The following is a 25,787-nucleotide window of genomic DNA, read 5'->3' on the forward strand; positions in this document are numbered from 1 at the left end:
TAAATAAACAAGGCCAACTTTCTCTTACTTCTTTATTACCATCCCCTAAATTATGTGACACATGCCAACTTTCCAAAAGTCATCGCTTACCTTTTTCTCATAATGAAAAAAAGTCGTCTCATGTCTTAGAATTAATTCACTATGATATATGGGGTCCGTCTCCCGTACATTCTACTTTGGGGTTTGTTTACTATGTTTTATTTGTTGATGATTACTCTCGATTTACTTGGCTTTACTCATTGAAATTGAAATCTGATTTCTATGATACTTTTCTTCAATTTCAAAAATTTGTGAAAAATCAACATTCTACTCATATCAAGATTTTCTAGAGTGATGGTGGTGTAGAATTTACAAGCAATCGCTTTAAAAACCACCTTCGTCACTCTGGCATCCATCATCAACTATCTTGTCCATATACTCCTGCTCAAAACGGTCGTGCTGAACGGACACACCGTCATATAACTGAAATTGGTTTGGCTCTACTTTTCCATTCCCATATTTCTCCTCGTTTTTGGGTTGATACCTTTAGCACTGCTGCCTACATTATCAACCGCTTGCCCACACCGCTTCTTAGAGGTAAGTCCCCCTTTGAACTTTTCTATGGTCTTTTTCCAAATTATGCGCATTTTCATCCCTTTGGTTGTCGGGTCTATCTTTGTTTGCGTGATTACATGCCAAATAAATTTTCCCCATGCAGTCTTTCGTGTATCTTTATGGGGTATTGCTCATCTTATAAAGGTTTTCGTTGTCTTGATCTCCTTACTTCTAGAATATATATCACTAGACACGCTCAATTTGATGAGACCTTTTTTCCCTCCATGGCCGCTTCTCAAGCTCAACCCCTCTCCTCTCTCCAATTTTCCAACTTTCTTGAACCTGCTCAATCTCCTCCAGTCTTGTCCCCATCTCCTCAGGCGCCTCCTTCCCCGCACATTACTCCATCTGGCCCCCGTCCCTATGTTATTTGTACTGATCCTCTAGATGAGTCCTTGCAGGCCACTGGTTCTCTTACAGGTTTGCCTATGTCGCTCACAAATTCTGGTCCGCCTGGATCCACTACTCCTGTTGCCGCACTCCTGATGAGATCTCATCCTATGCTCACACGTGCCAAGGCTGGTATTTTCAAACCTCGTCACTCGGCTGATCTTGCTTACTCTGGCTCTTTTGGTCTTCTTTGTGCTCTTTTGACATCTACTATGCCCAACGGATTCAAATCCGTTGCCAATAATCCTGCCTGGTTTACCGCTATGGATGAAGAAATTCAATCTCTACAAAATAATCATACCTGGGTCTTGGTACCTCGCCCGACTCATACCAATATTGTGGGATCTAAATGGGTCTTTCGGACCAAATATTTGCCTGATGGTTCTATTGAGCGGTTCAAAGCTCGTCTCGTTGCAAAAGGATTTACCCAAGTACCAGGTCTCGACTATACCGACACCTTCAGTCCTGTCATCGAGGCTACCACTATTCGGGTTGTGCTCTCTATTGCTGTCACTAATCAATGGTCCCTCCATCAATTGGATGTCATAAATGTTTTCCTAAATGGTCATCTCAATGAACAAGTCTATATGGAACAACCGTCGGGGTATATTGATCCTCGCTTTCCTGATCATGTTTGCAAACTTCAGAAAGCTCTCTATGGCTTCAAGCAAGCCCCTCGAGCATGGTTTCAACGATTCAGCTCTTTTCTCACGCATCTTGGTTTCCACCCCAGTCGGGCTGACCCTTCACTCTTCGTCTTTCATCAGCACTTTGATACTCTTTATTTGCTCTTATATGTAGATGATATCATTATTACAAGCAACAACATCTCTCTTCTTGATAGCTTTTCTAGCAAGCTTCACTCAGAGTTCGCTACAAAGGACTTGGGCTCCCTCAACTACTTTCTTGGTCTTGAAGCTACACCAACCGCTGATGGACTCTTTCTTAGTCAGTTGAAATATGCTCGCGACATTCTTACTCGTGCTCAATTACTTGCAGCAAGCCTGTGCACACTCCAATGGTGGTTTCTCAGCATCTATCTTCTGATGGTCAGTTATTTTCAGATCCTACTCTTTACCGATCCCTGGTTGGTGCTCTTCAATATCTGACCATCACGCTTCCCGATCTTGCTCATGCTGTCAACTCCGTAAGTCAGTTTTTGCACTCTCCCACTGCTGATCACTTCCTTGCGGTTAAGCGCATTCTTCGTTATGTCAAAGGCACTCTCCATTATGGTTTGTCCTTTCGTCCATTTGCTTCGCCGGGATCTTTAGTTGCGTATTCTAATGCTGATTGGGCTGGATGTCCTAACACTCGTCGCTCCACCTCGGGTTACTCTATTTACCTTGGTGACAATTTAGTCTCCTGGAATGCCAAGAAGCAACCTATAGTTTCTCGTTCCAGTTGTGAGTCTGAATATCGTGCTCTTGCTCTCACGGCCGCCGAACTTATTTGGCTCACCCATCTTCTTCGTGATCTCCAAGTTTCTATTCCCGAGCGGCCACTTCTCTTATGCGATAACAAAAGCGCTCTTTTCTTGAGCTCCAACCCTGTTGTCCACAAGCGGGCCAAACATGTTGAGTTAGACATTTATTTTTTGTGTGAACTTGTTGTTGCCGGAAAGATTCACACTCAATATGTGCCCTCTCACTTACAGATTGCGGATATCTTCACCAAAAACGTCTCTCGACCTCTCTTTCAGTTTTTTCGTTTCAAGTTTTATGTCTGTCCTAACCCGAAGCTTAGCTTGCGAGGGGGCTGTTGAAGATACTGTTGAAGATACTGATTCTCAATCAATTAAGGCTAATTGATTGAGGATCAATTCAGGATCATTGCCCGTTTAGGGCCTTCCTTCCGTGAGCGAATTAAGCTCCAATTATTCTTTTCCTATATAAATCATATCAATTGTAATCATATAAATAATATCAATTGTTATAAATTAACGAAAAATCTCACCCGAGTCGTGAATTATTTACAAATATCATGGCAGTAATTATAACCTACAGCTTAAATAAGCCCCTGTAAGCTGTCAGCGGGGAAGGTGAACGGGAAGCGGTAATCAATTTACAGGTAACTGTCAGTAGTAAGAGCTCCTTTACTCGCAGATGCAGAACGCCAATTGCCAATACATACACTTGATGGTAAAATAAAGCCAGCTGCATACAGTTCGACTCTCTTTCTCTCTCTCTCTCTCTCTCTCTCTCTCTGTCTTCTGATCGAGCAGTCGATCGGTTGGAGAGGGCTAGTTTTGCTTCCCCGCTAATTAATCTCACCAGACCAGCCCATCGTTGATAAACTGGAAGCCAGAGCTGAGAGCCCAAACAGACGAACCGATCGAAGGATGCAGGGGATGGTGGGGCTCTGAAAGGGAGAGCCCCTTTTTTAATTCATTCCACTTTGAAACTGAGATCTGGATCTGGTGCCCTCCGCTCTTCATGGCTTCTACTTTGGTTCTCGTCGTTATCTTTATCTTTGATCTCATTGCTTTCGCTCTCGCCGTGGCTGCCGAGCAGCGCAGAAGCAAGGTACGTGCCGTTTCCTCGTCCCTCTCGTTGCTCTTTTTTTGCTCTTTCTCTGTGAATTGATTTCTGCTCCTTAATTTGTTTCCTCTTTATCTGTGCTCTTTGGTGGTTTCTTCGGGGGAATCAAGTAATCTCGTGTACTAGTTTCTTTCTCAGTGATTCCTCTCTTCTCCCACCCTGCACATACTGTATATATTATTATTACCTCTTTACTTAAATCTGTCAATGAAAGGGCTCGATGAGATATAAGTCCACGTTCGGCCGGAACCGTTCTTATATCAGTTGCCAGCCTCACACTAACTGCTCGAGCTTTTAGCGCGAATGATTTCAACATGTATCAGAGTTGGTTTTCCGGGTTCGAATCCCCCCATGTTCACTGTTCATTCTGGGCTTTCTCTGTTTTACTTTTTTTTAGTGTGGCTACTTGGGTCGAGTCGGTGATTTTTCTTTTTCCCCTTTCCAGCAAACTCTAAAAGAAAAATATATAGCTTCTCTTTGAGATAGTCTTGCAGATAAATTTTACTGGGGTAATCAGTAATATCTGAGTCTGGTGCTATTGAGTTGTATTTCAGGCAAGGGTCGTCACGGACAAAGAAGTAAATTACAAGTACTGTGTATATGATTCCGATATCGCCACCGGGCTAGGGGTCGGAGCCTTCCTCTTTCTATTGGCTAGTCAGACCTTGGTAATGTTGGCGAGCAAGTGCTTTTGCCGTGGCAAGGGTCTCAGACCAGGGGGCGCAAGGGCCTGGGCTATCATTCTCTTCCTCACCTGCTGGTAGGAACTATGAACTGCTCTCCTACATCCCCTCTCTGATCTCCATCCGCACCATTTTTTAACTTCAAAGCAGAGATGACAGTCGATAAAACGTAGTAATGGAATCTTGCTGTGCTTGTTGGTTTGTTTTAGCCTGTTCCCCAAGCCAATTGTGATTTGTGTATATGTCTGTTTTAGGTTGACATTTTTGATAGCCGAGGCATGCCTCTTGGCGGGGTCCGTAAGGAATGCCTACCACACCAAGTACAGTGTGTTCGTGGAGAATCTATCATGCGAGACCATAAGGAAGGGTGTGTTTGGGGCAGGAGCTGCCTTCGTCTTCTTCACGGCCATTTTATCGGAGTTGTACTACGTCTGCTATGGTAAAGCCGATGTTCAGTCCTCATATGCAAGAGACTCTGCAGTTGGTATGGGCACCTACTAGCGATTCATTCCACATCTCTTACCACACTATACACGCATAGCTATTTCTCTGTACAGGACGGATACCCTAGTCTTGTTTGGAGTCTCAATTTGGATGTAAATTTGTCCATGTGCTCGTATAGTCTCTCTGTTTGGGATTCTTTTGTGAATTTTTCTCTCTAAATCCAGGGAATGATTCTTCCATTTTCACTTTCTGCTTGTTTTAGTAAATTCCTGTTGACGATTTGGCTCTTCTCGTACTCTTACCGGTGGTGGAGATATAATTACACAATGGGATAAATATAATAAGATCTTATCCAATAACTTCATCAGCTTCATCATCTACCTCATTATAATGCCTGTTTGTACATACCCTACTGTTAAAGAATTCAGTTCCACTGGCCCCCTTATTCTTAACATTCTTTCCGGGTGAGCCAAATCAGAAGCGTTTGCCATGATAACTGTGATGGACCCAACTGTAACATGACTGCTATGCTTTTGCACAAGTAAAGAATGCAAAGGGAGGATGCTGATCCTTGATTGTTGCGACTACCTTAAAACCTTTTAAACAATGGTGTTCGATTACAAGTGCCGTAGAGGTAAACACCTCATCTAGCAGTAGCAGAACACTTGGATCACGGATAATTTTTTAAGACAGAGAGTGCGGTTTGACTAAACCAGGGAAAGTCAGAGGATGAGAGCATGATACCCAGTTTTATCCATCTCGACGAAATCTTTGTCGATTGGCCAGCTCCACTTTACTGTTGCAAGTCCGAAGCCTCGTAACAGGATTACAAGCAATGAGAGGCCACTACATAGTGGGATAGACATAAATCCCTTTATTTTTATTTTCACTCAACCTAAAAAGAGGTTTGACAGCCGACACAACTTGATTACACAGACGCCATTAACTAAATCAAGGTTTGTAGCTTCGTAACAGGAACAAATCAGAGTTCACCCGCACCGAAAGCTCGTACAGAGAGTAGTCGATCCGCGTCTCCGGGTCCGCGAGCATATAATAAATTATTATATCAACAGCCAGGCAGTTGGGACGAAGGGTATAATGGTGTCCACACGGAGATTGCGTATGAGATTATGGGTGTGTTCATGATTACTATGTCTGCAGAGCGTGGTCGGCGAGGCGCACAATCCTAAACGGTGTCTCGTCCATGACTTGGTAGCGTTTGTTTGACGAATTTCTTTCGAACAGTGAGAGGCGTCGAAAGCGGAGTCAATTGCAGGGGGGGGGGGGGGGTGTGGAGGAGGGGCTTTGTCGTGATCGAAGGGTCCTGGAGAAGCTTTTCAAACAAAAATATCGGAGAAGACGAGATGGAGTAGAGAAACGAGTAGTGGTGGTCAAGGAGTGACGGGTGTCAAACGTGAAGAAAGATAATAAATGAGAGAAGGTGGAGCACCGACACGTGCCGAAAAATTCACCGACTTGGTACACTCGCCGGTTTGTGTCTTTTGACTTTGGTAACGACAACCCACCGCAACGGTTGTACGTTCCCGCCGAAAGTGATGGAACTCAACAGACCGACAACTCCGCTTCCACTAAGCGTGCCACGTGCCCTCTCTTCTCCCTTTCTTCTTCTTTCTTCCCTGCTCGTGTTCGTGTTCGTGTTCGTGTTCGTGTTCGTGTTTGTATTTTTATTTTATTTTTCTTAGCTGTTAAGCATCTTCTGATTATTATCAAACCAAATGGAACCGGAGCCAGTTTCAATTAAATCGGGTCCTTCAATAAGGTTAGAAAATGAACGAGTGTCATTGTAACTCGCGGTACGTGCATCTGTCGATGGAAATTGCGTTGCGTAGAGAAGCAGAACTACTAAAAGCCATGACTGAGGTAGTCAATTCTTCAAGGTTTGGAAAATCGAATTAAGGAGTGGAATGGAAGCTAGAAAGAGGGCCCCGGCCGTAGCAGACGATGGCCATTGATTCGGGATTCTTTGTCAGGTCAACAACGTCTTCGATTGCTCATGAAGCTCCAAGGATGATTAGATACTGTAGTCTGAAGATCTTAAATAAATAGCCAGATCCAAGTAAAGCAGAGGAACGCAGAGACAAACGTAAAGGAGGGTGAGCAGAGCGTGGGTCCCACCTCCGCACTTGCGTTTCTCTCCGTTTTGCCGCGATCTTTTTCTGCTCTTATATCGCTCCTGCTTCGCAACACTCGCACCTTGCCTTCTTTCCTGTTTTTGTCACAGGATACGCCCGCGATACTCGTTCTTCGTCCCTTCCCTGGGAGTCTTTTTTAGACTTTTTCTTGGTCGCTATTGCTTACCACCCTTCTTCTCCTACGTCTGCTCATCCTCTCTCCCTTCTGCTTGCAGCCGCCCGCTCTTTCTATTCACATCTCATTTCGATTTTTTATACAATGCCCCCTTTTCACGTATACCATGTATTGGTTAAGCTCTGTACTTTCGACGAGTTGCTGAGGTTTTACGTCTGTTCCGGTTATTAAATCGAATTCAGACTTGTGAAGTTTGTTTTCTTCTTCTTTTCCCCCTTTTTTCATCGACTTTCTTTCCTTTTTTTTTCTTTTTTTTCTTTTCAGTTTATTTGGATCTTTCATTTTTACAGGCCTGAATCTTTTGTAGTTTTGGAGACGCAACCGTTTTTCAGTTGGTTTGCTTTTTCTTCGGTTTTGAAAATTTCTCTGTGATCCATTCGGTTTCTGGGTTTCTTATTCAGACTCCCACTTTCTTTTGCTTTCGGTTTTTTCTTATGCCTCTGATTTCATTTTTCTTTCCGAATTGAGTTTTTTATCCTCAATTTTCAATCTCCGTTTGATTTTCCATTTTCACCGGGTAGAGCGGGCGGCTGACAATTGCTCCTGTCATTCACTTCTTCCGTTTATCTACCTTGTCTTCGATCTCCTTCCTTACAATGGCAGAGTCCAGTAGTAGTAGTAAATCGCAGCTGAAAGAAAAGGGCATAGCTTCGAACAGTTTGAAGCTCATGGTAGGGCCTCAGTGGAGACCGTTTTTTGAAGAAGCCTCCACATCCCCCAGGCCCCTCAAGAAGACCAGGAGTCCTGATCATTGTACTTCTTCTTGTTCTCCCCTGTCATGTACCCATCAAAAGATCACCAATGCTCCCATATCCCTCTCTTCTTCTTCCTCTCCAAGACCATATTTCCCTTTCTTATATGATGGTTCTAGTCCCAAAGCAGCAACAACAACGCATTTGCCTCTACTGCTTCCACAGCAGCAGCAGATGATTTCCTTTGGCCAGCATCAGCCAATGGTCTACTCCCCAGTCTTCCTGAGAAGCGGTGCTCCTGATCCACCTTCTGCAACTTTGAATTCGCAACAGCATCAGCAACTTTTGCGATATTGGAGTGAAGCATTAAATCTTAGTCCTCGCGGACAGATGATGATGATGAGCAGGCTGGGACAAGATGGCCGCAGAGCTTTTCCCCTCCTTGGGCCTCCCAACACAACAACCACCAAACTCTACAGAGGCGTCCGGCAACGCCACTGGGGCAAATGGGTTGCTGAGATTCGTCTCCCACGGAACAGGACCCGCCTCTGGCTCGGTACTTTCGACACAGCCGAAGATGCGGCCCTCGCCTATGACCGGGAAGCTTTCAAGCTTCGGGGCGAGAACGCGCGCCTCAATTTCCCAGAACTCTTTCTTGGACGTGAAAACAGAGTTCAGTCTACTGATTCAACCGCTGCGACTGTTCCTCGTCGTCCCCAGGAAGCAGCAGATGTGGAATCGCCACATGAGGTGGAACCAGAGAAGGGGCCCGACGACGACGATAATTCTTACAAACCCTCTTTAGAGGATAACTCGCCGTCGGATGGATCGGGTTCGAGCGACGTGCTTCCAGTGAAAGAGGGCCAGACAGTGGAGGGGGAAGTGGCTGAGGACCATGAAAGCAAAGACGGTTTAGTTGCATCCTCTGAGATGATTTGGGGTGAAATGGAAGAATCGTGGTTCAATGCAATTTCCGCAGGGTGGGGACCTGGAAGTCCTGTCTGGGACGATCTCTATACAAACAGTAATCTTCTACAAGGAGCCCACTTTCCCATAAACTACCCCGTTCCCATATCAGAGATGGAATCATCTAATCCTCAACAGCCCCAACTGGACCTTTCGACAGTTTCCTCTTCTGTTTCTCCCCCTGCATCCTCTTCATCTATGTTTAATTTCTTCTCGCCTTCTTCGTGGAAGGATTCATGAGAACATTAAGAGAAGACCCTTTTCGGTGGAGTCAAGAGTCATTAACACTCTGTCTCTCCCTCTCACTATCTCGTGCTCGGGGACTAAGAATTTTATACCCTTTACAGGTGGTGCATTTTGTGGCCAACACTACCCTTGCTCCTTGCTCATTGGTTGCAGATTTTTTACAGCCAGCCCGTGACTATAACCATTACAAATGCCCAATGGTGGTGATGTTTCTTCTGGAGAACATCAACAGGCCTCGCCAACTGGGTGCTTCAGGAGACGTCTTCTTTTTATTTAGTTAGACAGAGTTAGTTACTTCCTGGCTGTTACTTCCAGTCCAGGCTTACTAATAGAATGTTTGGGTGTCCATCCTATCATGTTTGTAATGGTGGAAAGCAGTAGTGGCTTGTAGTAGGAGGTTGAGAAGCGGGACTCTGGTTCGGCTGAATCCAGTATGAGTTGGAGACGGTTTTGTGATCTCCCCCCGCAGCTCCAACCGGAAACTTGCGCGTTTCCCATTTTCGTGCTTTCACTGTAGTAGATGTAATCTGCTTGTACAGTTTCAATGTCAAAGTTTATTTCCTGTTGATGAGGAAATCAATAGTCTCTTTCAGTTTTATTTGCGAAGAGACAAATCAAAAACTCCAATGTCTTAGTTACAGTACACGAGTTGATCTATTTGTTTCTTCGGTTTTGTTTGCTTGAACGCACTTTTTATTTTCATCTATCTGCTTCCTCGATAAAGAGAATCTTGCAAGAAGAATCCAGCCTACCTCGTCGCTGAATGATTGATGAGCCCAAAATATCTCCTCTCCAAGAAACACGTGCATGAGACGGTAATCCTCACCACCGCCCAAATAAATTCTATAAGCTGAAGTGGGTAGTTTTATTTGAATAAAAGGGAGCTGTTGCGTAGGTGGGTCACTCAAATAACGACGGAGAAGGTTAGTTTGTTGTTGAGATTGGGTGGCCATGGCGGCCGGAGTATGAAATCACCACAGAACTGGTTTCTTAATAGCATTTCATCACAACCAATTTTAATTCTGAGCAACATAAGAGTCTTCTCCTATTAAAGAATTGCCCTAGTTGTCTGTTAGTAATTGAAATACAAATAAAAAAGTCATAGATATCGACTTGGGGCGGCCATTGCTTTGATTATTACTGCTATTCAAGCCATACTTATCCGTCTCGGGGTGCCTGCCGTCCAATTCTCTCCATTTTTCTTTCTCCTTCATTTGTATCTTTCAATAACAAAGTTCAACTTTTGATTTCCTCGAGTATAACGCATGCGCCCTAGTATTCTTGGCAAGCCTGTATCATGAACTGGGTTAAATGGGTTTCTGTTTGAAGCTTTCATCTCCATCATCATCTTCATAGCCTGTTTCGCCACGGCAGATGAACACGGTTTCTTGTTCTGCAGAAATATTTTGGTCTGTTTATCTGCTTATCCTAGCAACCTTCCTTGATTAGATTGTTCACAAAGAAATTCCCAAAACAGATTCTTTCAGATGGGTTCATATCTCATGTTGAAATTTACAGCTGAAGTGTTGAAATATTAATCTCAGAAAGGGTGTTTTTCTTCCCTTGGACAAAAAGGAAAACTTGTTTGTGAAAGAAGATTGAGATGTGGAGTCGATGGTTCAAATGCCGAATTATTTGGGCAAGAAAGTGTTTTCTGAAAAATGAAGTGCTAGAGTGGGGGAAAAACAGAGCAGCAGACCAATCAGGAATCCTCTATTTATACAGTATTTAATTTTTTTTTTCTCAGAGCCGAACTCTGCTCGTCCTTTCCCATCATATTGAAGATGCAATATGCATCGCGCGGAGATCAGAGACATGAACACGATTGGGTGCCTTGCGATGGAGAGTATCTTTCTGCATTGATTTCGTCCACACTTTTTGTATTTTTGCAAAGCTCATCCTGTTTCTTCGTTTTTGTCTTGTAGCTCACCACCCCTCCATAGGATCAGGTCGATGTGATCCTTTCTGGTCTCTCCAACTGCACAGATGCACTGTATTTACATTGGTTTCAGAGAAGTATGCCATTTACTGTCCCTGTCCAGCGTGAAAAAGGGTTGCCTGTCACTGAAGATCAACTGTAACAGCTCGGGCATAAGTAAATTTCATTAAAAGTAAGACAGAAGTGACAGAGCCAAAGGAGAAATCAGAATACCAGACGGCTATGTAAGTCATTGCTGCTGCATATTTGATACTTGATTTCGAAGATAACGTGCAATTTGAAGAGAAAAAGGAATGGAATGGGAGTGTGGGAGAGGAACAGGAAAAGTAAAGTGAAAAAAGCAGAAAAGACAGGTTAATGATTTGCAGTATTCACTGGCTGGGAAAGCAAGACCAGAGGAGAAGACAAGAAGACAAAAAGGATCCCATTCCACACTATAAAAGATCAGTGAAAGGAAGCTCTAGATCGGGCAAATTAAGAAGAATGTTATTCGCCTCAACTGCTGATCTGGGTGGTAATTCAGCTCTCTACCCTCTACTGTCTTCATTCAATATGCTAGATATCAATTGTTCGTTCTCCCTTCTGAGGCTTTCGACCCGTCGAGTTCAAGTAGAATCTTATTGTTACTATATTAAGATTTGTTGAGAAAGGATCAAACTTAATCAGTTCTGATGCACAGGCTTGGCACATCCGTTGTTCGCTGTGAGTAAATAGGAGGAAATAATCGCCAGGAAAGAAGTAAATGCCCATTTAAATCTATCCACTGAAATTTCAACCAGAAATATTTCCGAATGCAAGGCAGTCGCAGGAGCAGGATTCAAATTTATAAATATAAAAAGCTGGTTGTTGGAGCATTCATAAATCTCCCACCACTCTAAAAAATCAAAATTCAAAGCGTCTGTGCCCAATGAGTTTACGGACTCTCCTCTGCGAATTGTAGCATCAGGATCGAAACAGCTATGGGCCTAGCCTAGAAGAAGATGCTCTGCTGGTTCAAATTTTAACCGAAACGAAAATGCCAGTGTATAAATTAAACAGGATAAGCTACCACGTGTGGTACGATCACGTAGATGCCTCCGTATCTTCTTCCCTCGGTCTGCGATTCTGAGAAGGAAAAGATTTGTCCATTCTAGACAAAGCTGGGAAGAAGAAACTCTGCAAGCAGTCGTTCTTCGTCAAGACGCAAAGGGCACATCAAGATTGAAGCCCTGTTCTTACAAGATTTAAAAAACCAATAACGAAAATAAATAGTAAAAAACCGTGCTACATTCAACAGATAGCGTGCTAGTAAGTACAGAAGCAGCGGCGGCCTTTCAATCAAGTACAGAGGAGAGAGAGAGAGAGTAGAGAAAAGCTGCATCTTTTCTATATTAATTTGGGGTTCGGTTCCATCAGCTGTACAAGGAACAGCCCAGTCACTGTAGGGAGGAAGAGAATCCCTGCTGTACAGAGCCTGCATGAATCGCAATTTGCCATTGATGAATGATGATAGATCTTTCTATCTTTTTCCCTCCTCCCACTACTTCGAGTTCACTACTACTCTCTTTCACCTTCCAATTCATTCCCGACGTGTATTACAGAACAACTCAGCTTTCTCAATCTCTCTCGCTGTTTCTCTGCTGTTGCCTGGAAATATCATATGCAGCTTGCTGCTTTACTTCTTCCAACAAAGATAAATGTTTTGCTTATCACATCTGGAATTCTGGATCCCAAAGTTATTTTTTTAGGCAGCAGAAAGGCTGTTTCCGATGTATATGCTAATGCAATCTACCCCTGCCATTTTATTCCCCGCTCACTAGATTCCAAGTTTCACTGGAACTGGCACTTCGTTTGGCCAGCAGAATCAATCCCAACTCCCACCTATTCCTTCCCTTGCTTATCATACAGAAAAAAAAAAAGAAAAAAAAAAAAGAAAAGAGATCGCATCTTCCAGCACCAGAACAGAGACGAGGCTTCAAAGTCAGTTGCACGTTCACAGTTCACTTCATCATCAATCTAATTCATGAATTCATGGCGTCTGCGCTAGAAAGAAAAAAAAATGAAAAACAGAGCAATAGCAGTGGCATGTAATCTGTACCCCACGAATGGTGGATTTATAATAAATCAGTCCACCAACCAGAGTCCATGTGTCACATGGGGTTTAATAATTGAGACTGTTGATCTTGTGGGTCTGAATAAACATAGAAATAGAACAGAGTGGTTTTTCCGTCGTTGGATCGAATTCGAGGGAGAAGAAGACGAGTCGCTGCTTTCTGAAATCCAAATAGACGATGTTTAGATGCATTAAAAATGAGATTGGTGGTTTCTTGTTTGCAGAGAAAGATGGGGACTGGCGAATAAATTTTGAGTCGAGGAGAGGAAAATGGAAAGGCAATGCACCCTTTCTTTCGGGAACAGGCTGTGGGGAATCAAACCACGCGGTCTGTCTGTCTCCGTTTACTATCTTCTTTCCATGGATTACTTTTGCATTTTGTCTGATAAAACTTTCAGATGAGATACAACATGGAACGATTGAAAGGATTATATTTATCCGTTATCAGAGTATTAAGTTGATCCGGCTGAATAGAAGAGAGGTATTCAAGTTCATGATGTAGTGGTTAGGTAATAGTAATAGTAATATGTGAGAGAGTGACATGTAACCGTCAAAAGTACATTTAGCGAACACAGCAAAGCCCACCCAAACCAAGGTACAGAACGGTTTACCAGTCCTTTCCTCTTTCCTTTTTTCGTCAAGAGAGCATTTTCTAGTCATAACTACCGCAGCATCGCCTCACATTCATGATTCAACTTCATTTAACACCAATTAATCCTCAAAAGCGTTCCTTCTTCCTCTCTAACCCTTCCCAGACATTGGGCATCCGGAGCAGGAAGCAAGGCCACTAAGAAGAATTAAGAACCGACGTGGTAACGTGAGCAAACATGTAGATGCGTACCGACTGCTTCCATTGACATTTTCATCGTTCATGAACTCAAATGCACGAATTGGCACACTGCAGGTCGCCCATCCGAAAGAAAATTCCTGCGAGACTGGGTTTGCCCTTTGTTGAACTTACTCGTTGAAGTTGAACCAGTCTCCCTGAGCGACCAGAGAGAGCAAAAAAAAAAAAAAAAAAACTGCTAGCGGATTAAACTTTAATCGAACAGTGGACGTGAGGAACGGCTGTCATTTGTTAATTTGTAGAAATAAAATAAAAAATCAGATAATTTATTTTTGAAAACAAGGTTGAAGTAGATTTGAATCGATTGAGTGAGACGTCAGAGAAAGAGATCGATCTCAAGAAAAGAAACGGAGAGTAGATGGTCACAGGGAGGTGAGGCGACGGCCCTTCAGTGGAGTCCAGTTTAGTGTAGGAACCTCAAACACCCGTAGACCACAGACATTGACATTTTATATATAGTCTCCTACGCCTCCCTCACTAGTCTCCCACTTAACGCGCAAAAAGAGAGGAAAAGAAACAAGCAGCCGAAGAATAGAAGAAAATCTTCATTTTTTCATTTTGATTGATTTTGTTGCGGCCTTATATTTCTTTCCATTTCGTCGTAGGTGCCGTTGCCGATGCCGCTGTTACTCTTGTTTGTTTACATTCAAAACAAATCGAATCGCATAGGGCTCTGTTCCTCTGTTGGCTTGGGATTTCCTCTCTCTCGCGTCGGGACTTCGGATCCGAGTCCCACGTCGAGGAGAAGAAATACAGTGAATTATTTCGTCGCGTCTTGATTAGTTCCGGCGGAACCGCGGAGCGAGGAAAGCAGGGAACCTTCTTCATAAACCCGGTCTCTCTGGCCTTTCGACTTCTTGATCGTTTGTTGATCAGCGCTCTACTGGTGATTCAAGATCGTCGCTGGATACAGTAGAGCAAAATTGCATTCCTTGATTGACTTTAACGGCGATTGCCCTGTTTTACATTTCTTTCATCTGGGCGACGCATAGGTGTGAGCGAGCATCCATGTGCAGATCTCGATTATCAGCGGTGGGGCCTTTTCGGATGGGATTGCCCAAACGATGACCAATTCCCGACGACACGACTACGAAGAAGCGGACGAAGAAGAAGAAGAAGAAGAAGAAGAAGAAGAAGAAGAGGAAGAGGAAGAGGAAGAGGAAGAAGAGCAAGCCCACCGGAAAGAAGAAGAGGAAGAAGAAGAGGACCAGTTCTTCGAGACTTTCGACCGGATCTTGTCGTGTTCGTCGTCTTCGTGTTCCTCTGACAACGACGAAGGACCCGTCGCCCCATCCCACCAGCGCAATCTCGATTATGCGTCATCTTCTCCCGACCAAATTCCGCCACCTATCCGCTTTCCCATGGCCGCTGTTTCCACGTACGATGTCTGGATCGCGGAGCCCGCCTCTGTTCAGGAGCGCCGCCAGCGACTTCTCTCTCAGTTGGGCCTCGCTTCGGACAAAACCCTTTCACGCTGCGGTCCATCTATTTCCGCATCTACTCCCCCTCCTCAGCACGTCCACTCTACAAGAGACGCCGCAGACGTAGCCACCGCCCGCCGATCTGCATCCTGCGACCAACTAGGCCAACAACAGCAAGATACCTCCTCTAATTGCCGAATTACTCGCTCCAGTTCAGATGGTGCCACTACCGCTGATCACTGCAGTAGTAACCCCTTCTCTAGTTCTTCACTTCTTCCCAATTCGGCACAGCCTGAAGCCTCTTCCCCTCTTGTACATAGTAACCCCCAAAGCCAGCTCCTTACTATTCTCTCCAAACAGGCAAGTAGCGATGGACCTTCGCCTTCCCCGAGTAAACCTCCAAGCGGCAAGTTTTCCCGGAGGTTCGACGAGATTAAAACGTCCGACCACTTGATTGCGAATTCCCCTTCCAGAACTCCTAACGGTAATCATCAGCACTTGGATGACGTCGATGATTCCGACAGTGCAAGCGGAGACCTTGATCACAGGGCATGCACTATTAAAAATCTAGACAATGGCGAGGAATTTGTTATCAACGAGATTGGCGCAGACGGCATGTGGAACAAGCTACGCGAAGTAGGGACCGGTCGCCAGCTCACTAGAGAGGAATTTGAGATGTGCGTTGTTGGCCACTCCCCTATCGTCCAGGAGCTGATGCGGAGGCAAAACGTGGAAGAATCCTCGGGTAGGAACAAGGATGACATGAACACTGTTGACGCGAATGGCGAGGTAACTAAGTCAAGGAAGAAAGGAGGTTGGTTCAGAAGTATAAAGAATGTCGCGAGCTCCGTGACTGGGCACCATCGTGAAAGGAGAAGCAGTGACGAGAGAGACACTTCCTCTGAAAAAGGTGGGAGGAGGTCTAGCTCTGCTACAGATGATAGCCAGGACGTTCTGTTGCACACGCCTGAGAGAACGAAAGTGAGATACTATGGGAAGTCATATAAAGAGCTCTCTGCCCTCTATATGAGTCAAGATATTCAAGCTCATAGGGGATCCATTTGGAGCATTAAGTTCAGCTTGGACGGGCAGTACCTTGCTAGTGCTGGGGAAGATCGTATAATTCACATTTGGCAGGTCATTGAATCTGAGAGAAGAGGTGATTTGTTGATAGAAAGAATGGAGGAAGGAAATTCAAATCCTTTTGCAGTGGTCAGCCGCTCACCAGAACCTACTCTGCTATCTGCCAATGGGGATACCAACCATTTGGAGAAGAAGAAAAGAGGGAAGCTATCGTATAGTAGGAAGTCTGCAAGCCTTGACCATGTTATGGTGCCGGAAAATGTTTTTGCACTTACTGAGAAGCCAATCTGCTCTCTTCAAGGTCACCTTGCTGATGTGCTCGACCTTTCTTGGTCCAAGTCTGAGGTTTGTTCTAACACTTGTTATGCTGTGTACAACGCTTTAAAATCAGTGATATAGACAAAGGAATTGATGTCTACATGAAATTTCTCTGCATATCTTACATATCTCATATTGCATTGTTAGATATAAAAAGTTAATTACTTTGGGTGACTGAGAGAGTGCTCACTTTGAACATGAATTACAAAAGCGGTGGCTTCCTTACTTGGTGATTGATAGCAAAGGATTTTTCACTGTCTGAGACATGTTACACAATTATGAAAGTGAGAATGAGTTACATTTGATCTAATCCGACCATATGCACTTGGACTACCTTTAAGGATTTCTGTGGCAGATTTGCCCAATTGACCCTGTTTGTTTCTCTTTTTTGCTTTGCATGAATCATTTACGTTTATTAGGAGTACTCATCTCGCTGTGAGAGTAAGAACCTCAAACAAGAACGTAATAATAATTGACTAACATGAAACCATGCAAAATTTCTACAGTCATAAAACAGTTCTACCATGTAGCACATAAGCTTTGATGATGGCTGCTTTTGCATATTTCTTTAGGACTACTATCTGTTGACTTTTTCTAGTGTTTGTATACCTCTAATCTAAGTTCCTCGCAATAGTTGCAACTCTGAAAAATAGAATCTGGTCAATCTTTTCTTACACAGAATCATGTGTGAGCATATAAATTTTTAGCACTAGTTAACAAGATTTTACTAGCACTAGAACTGGAGCTGTTATTGGGCCTAGAAGCCCTCTGAAAGAGCTTCTGGAGAATTGTCCTGGTTGTAGAAAATATGGTGAAGACTTCGTTTCTGTTTTTATGAAATATAATACCCTTCTAGGCAATGATGGAGAGCTGCAAGTTGATTATGGTCTTTGGTGGTTAACTCAAGCTATCTGAAAGTGAGTTCCAGGATACTTTGCTACTGATTTTAAAATTTGTGATAGAAGACTTTGCTTCAGATAAGATGATATGTTTTACTCCTCTAGATATTAATAGATGTGAAATTTGTCATTGAAGAATAAGATGATCTTGACTTTGATGAGTAAATCCCTTTTGGGTAGGTAATTGATGCGTACACTAGAATGTGGATGAACTAGCTGGAGAACATCAAAAGACAAGAGATCAACCAGAAATCTCTATGCTTATGGAAGAAAAAGGAAAAAGGAGACTCAATTTAAAGGGCCTAATCCTATTGTAGGACAAGTTCAAGTGATAGAAAGTCCTAAATTGGAGAGTTTCTCTAAATTGCAATTTCCTATTTCAAGCTTGCTAAAATTGAAAGTTTTATTAGACTACCAACTTGCTGAATTTATTGGAAGCATTACTCGCACAACTTGTTATTTTGGTTAAAAGTTCCAATTAGAAAGTGTTTTCTATAAGTAACTTCCTGCTTTTAGTTTGGGTCCTTGTTTCTAAATTAGTGTAGCCTAAAGTTAACAAGTCTTTTAGAAAATCTTTAAGCTAGAAACTATTTCATGTTTTTGAGTTTCTTTTCTAGCAAGTAATTATAGATTTAGTAAATCCTAATTAGAGTCTACTTCCTAACATAGACAACATATGAGTTTCCTGTTTTGTGATTTGTATGCCTATAAAAGGCCCTGCTATTTAACAAAAAAAAAAAAAGATTTGTTATTGAAATAAAGTTCTGGTTTTGTTATCTCTTGGATAAAGTTATCCTTTTGTAATTTTTTCACTGATTGCTATTTTTCCTAAATAGTTGCAGAAACTCTACTTTTTGTCCTTCAAGATTTACCATTAAACTTGAATCAAGATTATAGTTTTCTAAGTTGTTTCTGAAGTCTAGGTTACCTATACTCTAGACGAAGCCTTTAACTTTGTTATTTCTTGAATCTAAATTACTGTTTTGCGTTAGTAATACATCATATGGATTTTTTGGAGCTTCCACCATCATGCCAACTATGGGAATACAATTTTGGAGAGATGGGATTAGAATTCATTAGTTCGACTGGAATTTTTTCCTCTCATAGAGAGGACACTGAGTTGTGCATCTAGAATCTTTTATAGGCTTGAGGAATTTGAATGTTGAGGTCTGAGAAGGAGATTTCTTTGGTTCAGAATACTATTGATGGAATGGGAAAATGGGTGGTCCAGTGGATGACTAGTAATCCTTTCAAAATGAACTGTAGATGGCAGTTGCACAAGTATTTTAAAAACCAGACTGAAATTGATGATGGATTTCTTAGGATCTGGCCCAGTTTTAGGAGCAGGATTTTGTACCTCCTGATAAAGTGAGATCGATTGCTTGATTTTGATAAAATGTTAGACAGCAAGCAGGCTTTGGCTGGCTAGTTAAATATCCTGTTTGACTAATTCTGCACATATTGACTTTCTTTCAAGCTGTGTCTGTTCCCACCCTTAATTTGTGGGAGAGGATTCAGCAATAGTCACAAAGTGAATGAAGCCTAAACCACGACATGCCATGGGAATAGTCAATTTTTAGAAGATTAACTTTCTCTTATTTAGCATTTAACATGCACTGATTTTGTGGAGGGTTTGATCAAATTCCTGTTGCAAAGTGATATGTGAAGTTTAAACAGACAGTTCATTAAAACATAGTTTCCAGAAAACTATGAAAGGAAACAGTCTGAAAGCAAGACAATGCTTGTAGAAATAAACGAATGTACCTGAAGAACTACTTTGAGTCAAGGGATGAATTATTATGGGTTTAGCAATGCATTATCAACTGCTGCTCCAAGGTGTGTTTCCTTGTCACTAAATAGAAGAATATACTAGAATATAAAACCTATTGTTGCGAAAACAAGAGATTAGCAATTAGGGTATAGAATGCCACGATATGTGTGCTCTTCCTCTTGCTGCTGGCCACGGCTTATGGAGTGGATGTTTCTTAAAGTCAGATCTAGGAAGTTTGTGGAACAACTGACAAACCATGGTGTAGCGTAAACAAAGATGACACTTGGTTTATTGCTCTGTAAAGCCCAAATAGGAATACCGGTAGGATATGAGCCCACTTGGTGTCATAGTCTATTGATTTGTCTACTTGGTTTGTTTGCTGTCAGCTGTTCCAGCCACACAAAAGCCTTTTTATGTCTTAGAATTTCTTTCGGGGTTCTTTTGCCGGATGTGACTCATGCAGATGTGCTGTTTCAGGAACACAGCCAAGTGCCACCAAATTCTTCTTGTTGCATCTTCCTTTATTTTTACTCTTTATGCTAACCATTCGCTTTTTGTTTCTTTTTATTCCTTTCTCTTTCCATCATTTCCGTCAAGACTCGTGAATAAGAAATGCAAACATTTAATTATGCTCTTACCTATGTTAGCTATGATGTAAAATAATGGAGGTTAGTCTCTGATAATAGAAAGTTGTTAAATTTATTGTGCTAGTTAGGATGGTGGCATAGGAAGCATCCCCAAAAAATGGCTTGACCTTGTTTAGTCACGAGCAATTGACTGACTGCTAGGTAGCTTAGTCCTTCTCCTTTATATGTATGATATCTCTCAATCCAGATATGTGTCATTGTATCTAAGTGGTTGTGTGGACATGTGTGCTGTGTCCAGGAAAGGGCGCTACGACAACCTCCAGTTACCACCTGGCTATTCATTTCTCTTTAGACAGATATGGTGTATAAAGGGAAGTTTATCAGCTCTATTTATTTTTTATTAATAATAATATGATTTTTTGTTTGGAATGAGGGGGACAACTAATTGAAATTCTTAGGGATGGTTGCGACAGAAAATGACATGGATGGAAGTAGTGAGGAAGGACTTGAAGAAGGGATACACAACAGTGTAGCTAAGAATTGATAGATCAGAATTCATGTGGTTGACTAATGACACAATCACAGTTTTGATAATGCTCTAACAATTACTGTGTATTTTTATCTTGAGCACAATCGGGCAAAGAGTACTAAATATTAATGCATAGCTATTTTATCATTATGTGACAACTTCATACAAGTCTCTTTATTTGGAAGAAAGAGTAGTCTTTGTGCATTTTGCTTAGTTTGGCGAATGGTTCTTCATTATCTTATTTTTTTTTTCCCTTTTCTAGATGTGTGTGATTGTTTCTGTTATTCCCAATTAGTTTTGCCTTTGTTCTGTTCAATATTTCTTCCCAATCGTGTCTTTATTTTTTTGTTAGGTAATCTTTTTTAGTATTCTGGTAGGCTGAATAGATATTTCATGTGCATTCAGAAAGCCAGTTCTTGGCCCTAATAGAACTATTGTATTCTTGCATTTATTCAGTATCTGCTTTCATCTTCAATGGACAAGACAGTTAGGCTTTGGCACTTGTCTAGCAGATGTTGCTTGAAGGTGTTTTCCCACAGTGATTATGGTATGTATTTTATGATTCTGTGACTTCTCTTTCTAAATTGATCATATTTGTCACATTTACGAGTTGGAAACTTGGCTTGTTCAAGAATCATATGAAGTATTCAGTTCCTTAAAAACCTGAATTTAGTAGGTTAATGTTCAGCATTACTTTATTAATGATTCTTAGAACTGTACGTTGTTTTGAGCCTACTCTTAGGGTTTGGTTAGACTTGGCTCTATGAATCCTACTCATTAACCTTTTAAAATTTATCTTGTTTTTTCAGTCACTAGCATCCAGTTCAATCCTGTTTAGAACTGTACGTTGTTTTGAGCCTACTCTTAGGGTTTGGGTAGACTTGGTTCTGTGAATCCTACTCATTAACCTTTTAAAATTTATCTTGCTTTTTCAGTCACTAGCATCCAGTTCAATCCTGTTGATGACAGATATTTCATCAGTGGTTCCCTAGACGCAAAGGTCCGCATATGGAGTATTCCAGATCGTCAAGTGGTTGACTGGAATGATCTTCATGAAATGGTGACTGCAGCTTGTTACACACCAGATGGCAAGGTCTGCCTTTGGTTCCTGTGGCAACTTTTTATTTCTTCTCTTCAAGAACTATAACTTCTATCTGAAGCTTATAGTTCTTCTTGAATGTAGCTCGTTGTTATGTTCCCCATTTCTCAAGGAATTCAATCTGTTGGCTTTTGAAGGGGGCACTCGTTGGTTCACACAAGGGAAGTTGTCATTTGTACAACACTTCAGGTATGATCTGTAACCACCTCAAAAAAAAAAAAAAAATTCTTCAGTGTGCTGTTCTTTTACTTGAACTGTTAGGAATTTACCACCACACTAATGTAGTAACTTTCTGAGAAAATTAGGATTAGTTGGCCCTTCTTTAAATTCATTTCTTATTTTGAGAGTTTATCTTGTCTCTGCACTCTGAATTTGGGCACAATGACTGCTTGCTGGATTTTACTTTTTCTGTTACTTTTCATGTGCTCCTAAGTAAATTACTTGATTTGAAGATTATATAATATTCCTTTAGTATCCTAAGCCTACGTATTGCTATCATAGCTTTCATATGTTTAAGCTAGTCGGAGTGCATGCTTGAACATTCTTGGCCTATTTACTCTTCCATTGCTAATTATTAGTGGAGCTGTTGCAAACACTGCCTCTTAGTGAACCTGCTACTTTTAGGATTTTTTTTAATGTGATTATGTTTGTGAAATGTGTGACTTACCTCTTCATTTTTTCTTGTATGTCAGACAATAAGCTTCATCAGAAAAGTCAAATAAATCTTCAGAACAAAAAAAAGAAATCACATGTGAAGAAGATCACTGGTTTTCAGGTAGCAACATTAGGTTATATTTTATTTTATGTTAGTTTATTTTATTTGGTCTTGCTGGTTATAATATGTTGCAAGTTAGAGACCTAAATGATTCTTAAAATATTCATGATCTTTTTTGGGTTGAGTTTCTTCACGTGCACTGCTAGATCTGAGATCTTCAGCTGCTGATCCATTTACTGAACAGTTTGCCCCAGGAAGTTCCTCAGAAGTGCTGGTAACGTCTGCAGATTCACGGATCAGGGTTGTAGATGGAGTTGATCTTGTTCACAAATTTAAAGGTAACTGTTATGGTCATCTATGCTTCTCTGGTCTGCTGTATTTTATTCCACAAAACTCTTCCAGCTGTGGGCAATGGTTGTCATAATCTTGAAAAAGATAAAGCCACACCAAAGCCTGTTCTACAGCACGAGTTCCATTCAAAGCATTCTGCCAGAAATGAGACTATTGTTTTTACTGAATATAGGCTTTCATAATCTTAATTTACTGGTTGGGAAAGAACTAAAACTTGCAGAACATTTCTAGTCCAAAGATCTCTTTCAATTTCATACTGGCATTTTTCAAACAAAAAAAATGAGCTGTCAAATTTGCGAATTTGCATTTAAGAGTCATGGATGAGCTCTTTAAATCAAGGAATGGGACCCATCCAAAAATACTAATTGTTAACTTATTCTTAGGGCTGATGATGCATGATTTGATAAAAGAGAAATCTGGGACAAGACTTGTGCCAAGGAGGAAGGCTCTGAAATTAGAGAGGAGAAAAGGGGGAAAGTAAAAGAGAAGTAGGTGAAGAGAGAGAGGGGCTGTAATAGGGAGAGGAGTGTCAAGTTTCTGTTCTTCCTGTGTTTATATAGATAATATAACTTGGAGTCCTTACGAAAATAGAATACCCTGTAAACATAGTAAGTGGGGTTTCAATAAATAACTAGTGCTATAAACCAATCAAGTTATCTAACATTACTCCAACTATTGGAATAGCAATGCACGAGCCACTTGTTGACTCCCATGTGATTATTTCTGAGAACGAGACAATAACCTCTGAGAATGAGGTGTTACTGATTGAACATTCACTCTCTATTTTACTACATTTGGTTCCTTGATATGCTGAAGAGGTTGGGCTATCGTTTCTGCAGATTTTACACATCAATTGCAGAAAATGTGGAAGAAAACAGTCAAAAATAAAAAAATAAAATTTGAAATCAGCTTATACTTCTTTTATCTGTTCATGGTGGAATGTATTCTTTGTACAGTAACATCTTGGACCTAAAAACAACCAAAAAGTGGATCTCTGTGAGAATTTTGAGTTTAGCACATGGTTGGACAGTCTGTATACTTGATGTGACATAAGTAATTTGTGAGAGGTGAGAGATAAGAGTAGAAAGGTTTTCCTGGCTACAAAAGTCAATATTACCATGTATTTGTATGTTTTGGATACTCAGCCTGCCTGGATATACATAGTTGTGTGTAAGATATAGCTTAGTTCGTGTATGTGTGGCTTGGCCATCTTTTGATTGAGACAATGTCATTCATCTGTATTTTGTAGGTCATTTTTTGACTGATAAGATAACTAATAATATAACACAATATATACTCTATTGGAAGAGCGATATTAATTGTGTTTTCACTATAATTTACAGTGTCACAAATAGATTTTTAATACGACATGTGGATTGATATATCTAGGCTACTTGTTGCTTCGCATTGTCTCTACAAGGGTTTTCAAGTTTTTTCCAATAATAGACTAGTGATGTAAAAAAGAGGCTTACCAAATCCCTGCTGAACCCAATTGTTAAACTCAGCTATGTTGTCATTTCCGTCTATTTCTTCCTTTAAAGGGCACCTCGTGCTTTTCTCTGCAGGATTTCGCAACACCAGCAGCCAAATATCTGCTGCATTGACTACAAATGGTAAGTATGTGGTCAGTGCAAGTGAAGATTCTCATGTTTATATATGGAGATATGACAGTGATTCCCGGCCAAGTAGAGGAAAAGGGATCAACATTACTAAGTCATATGAACATTTCCACTGTCGAGATGTATCAGTGGCTATTCCATGGCCTGGCATCATCCGTCCTCAAGAACTTTGTAACAGTGAGCAACATCGAAGGGGAAGTTCTGCATCCGACCCCTTGGAACCAGCAGAGGGAAACGGGCATGGGAGCCCTTTAAGATATGGATGCACTGGTAGCTCGCCACTTCCTGACACCATGTCCTATCAAAATACTAGTTATTTCTCCGACAGGGTATCGGTGACATGGCCTGAGGAGAAGCTGTTATTGTCTGCAACCACCAACGACAAGAAGATCCCTCAGAGCAATGGCAGTTACCACCATAGTGCACGATCAGCCTGGGGAATGGTAATTGTGACCGCTGGACTTGGAGGGGAGATCAAAACGTTTCAAAATTTTGGCTTACCAATAAGGATTTGAGGGGACCTTTCAGTTTGGTGAAGACGTGTTCAACACTGCTCCAGGGACTTGGTTCTTTTGGTTTTGCTCGGTGCTCCGAGTTCCTGCATCTTCAGTTATCTGTCCATCTGCATTCCGAAAATCCGACACTGATAGTTTGTGTATAGATAGTAATGATATGTGGCTAGTGAGGATTGTAATATTCAATCCATTCCTTGCTTCCATGTGCGCACTTGTATCCAAAACTGTAGAGTAAGAGCATATGCAAAAAGAAAAAACAGAACAGCTTGATTTAATGGATTCTTTTAAAATTCATTTTCCAATGGTGGCTTCCAATGAATAAACCTTTTCCAAGTTACTCAAAGAAGGGCATATCAGGTTGATTCTCTTCCAGCCTCAAATAAAGACATGAAGATATAAAAGGAACTGCAATGGTGCCCGGTTTCAGGCTTCATAGTCCTAGGTTGAACAAAGTGAATAAGAATCGAAATACCATGTAGTTACAAATAGGGGTGTCCGGCAAGAGATGAGTTCTTGGTTGCACAAGCCGGAAGAACACATCTAACTAACAAAAAAAATTTGGAGGCATTGCAAAACAGTCTTGTCTCATGCTCGAAGAAAAATCCAGTTAATAAACTGGAAAATGTGTACGAATTTGTTGATGGGAGAGGATGTAGCCTCTGTAGAACAAGTGTGACTCGTTATGACTGGTCACTGTTCTGTTGTTGCTTAATTGCCATGGCCGGTGCCATTGACTTGAGAATCGCTCCACCACCCAGAAGACCAGTACAGTCGAAACCTAGTTCAGTCACTCATAAACTTCCGTATGCAATACGCTGCAACCTTACTCCGGGTTTCGATGAATTCTACAAGCTGATCATGGCTTTTTCACTGATATTCCTCATGTGAGATGAAGAATGCGCAGACCAAAGTTGCATTCGACAAACGAATCATGCATGATTCTCGCGGACAAACCAAACTGTGGAGTCTCCCGGAATGAATTTACGACTCTCTCTGACCGAAAGGTTAAGATTATCTGACAGAATATCAGACTGAAGTTGGTCTCAAATTCTCAACGGTGGGTTCACCCGGTTAATAATTCACGCCGACCAGACTTTACTGCCTCCTCTTTTGTCAAAA

The 25,787-nt window shown here is 41.6% G+C and overlaps 3 protein-coding genes across 3 annotated transcripts; all 3 read left to right on the top strand.

Moving 5' to 3' along the window:
- The first annotated feature begins 3,170 nt into the window (after positions 1-3,170).
- On the top strand, positions 3,171-4,896 carry LOC137944612 (uncharacterized). Its single transcript, XM_068790307.1, has 3 exons — positions 3,171-3,509; positions 4,079-4,284; positions 4,462-4,896. Exons 1-3 carry the CDS (start codon positions 3,420-3,422, stop codon positions 4,706-4,708), a joined length of 543 nt encoding a protein of 180 aa, XP_068646408.1. The 5' UTR covers positions 3,171-3,419; the 3' UTR covers positions 4,709-4,896.
- Positions 4,897-7,575: 2,679 nt separating this feature from the next.
- LOC137944449 (ethylene-responsive transcription factor ERF054-like) lies at positions 7,576-9,366 on the top strand. Its single transcript, XM_068790134.1, has one exon. It carries the CDS (start codon positions 7,576-7,578, stop codon positions 8,875-8,877), a length of 1,302 nt encoding a protein of 433 aa, XP_068646235.1. The 3' UTR covers positions 8,878-9,366.
- Positions 9,367-14,244: 4,878 nt separating this feature from the next.
- On the top strand, positions 14,245-24,979 carry LOC137943901 (uncharacterized). The gene is made up of 7 exons (XM_068789332.1): positions 14,245-16,610; positions 20,826-20,916; positions 21,305-21,462; positions 21,606-21,657; positions 22,161-22,243; positions 22,428-22,521; positions 24,100-24,979. Exons 1-7 carry the CDS (start codon positions 14,826-14,828, stop codon positions 24,666-24,668), a joined length of 2,832 nt encoding a protein of 943 aa, XP_068645433.1. The 5' UTR covers positions 14,245-14,825; the 3' UTR covers positions 24,669-24,979.
- Positions 24,980-25,787: the final 808 nt, after the last annotated feature.

Source organism: Aristolochia californica, unplaced genomic scaffold (assembly GCF_029961685.1).
Source record: "Aristolochia californica isolate CCGP_79_NKW_82.1479 unplaced genomic scaffold, dmAriCali1.0.hap1 SCAF_11, whole genome shotgun sequence".
Classification (NCBI taxonomy): Eukaryota; Viridiplantae; Streptophyta; class Magnoliopsida; order Piperales; family Aristolochiaceae; genus Aristolochia; species Aristolochia californica.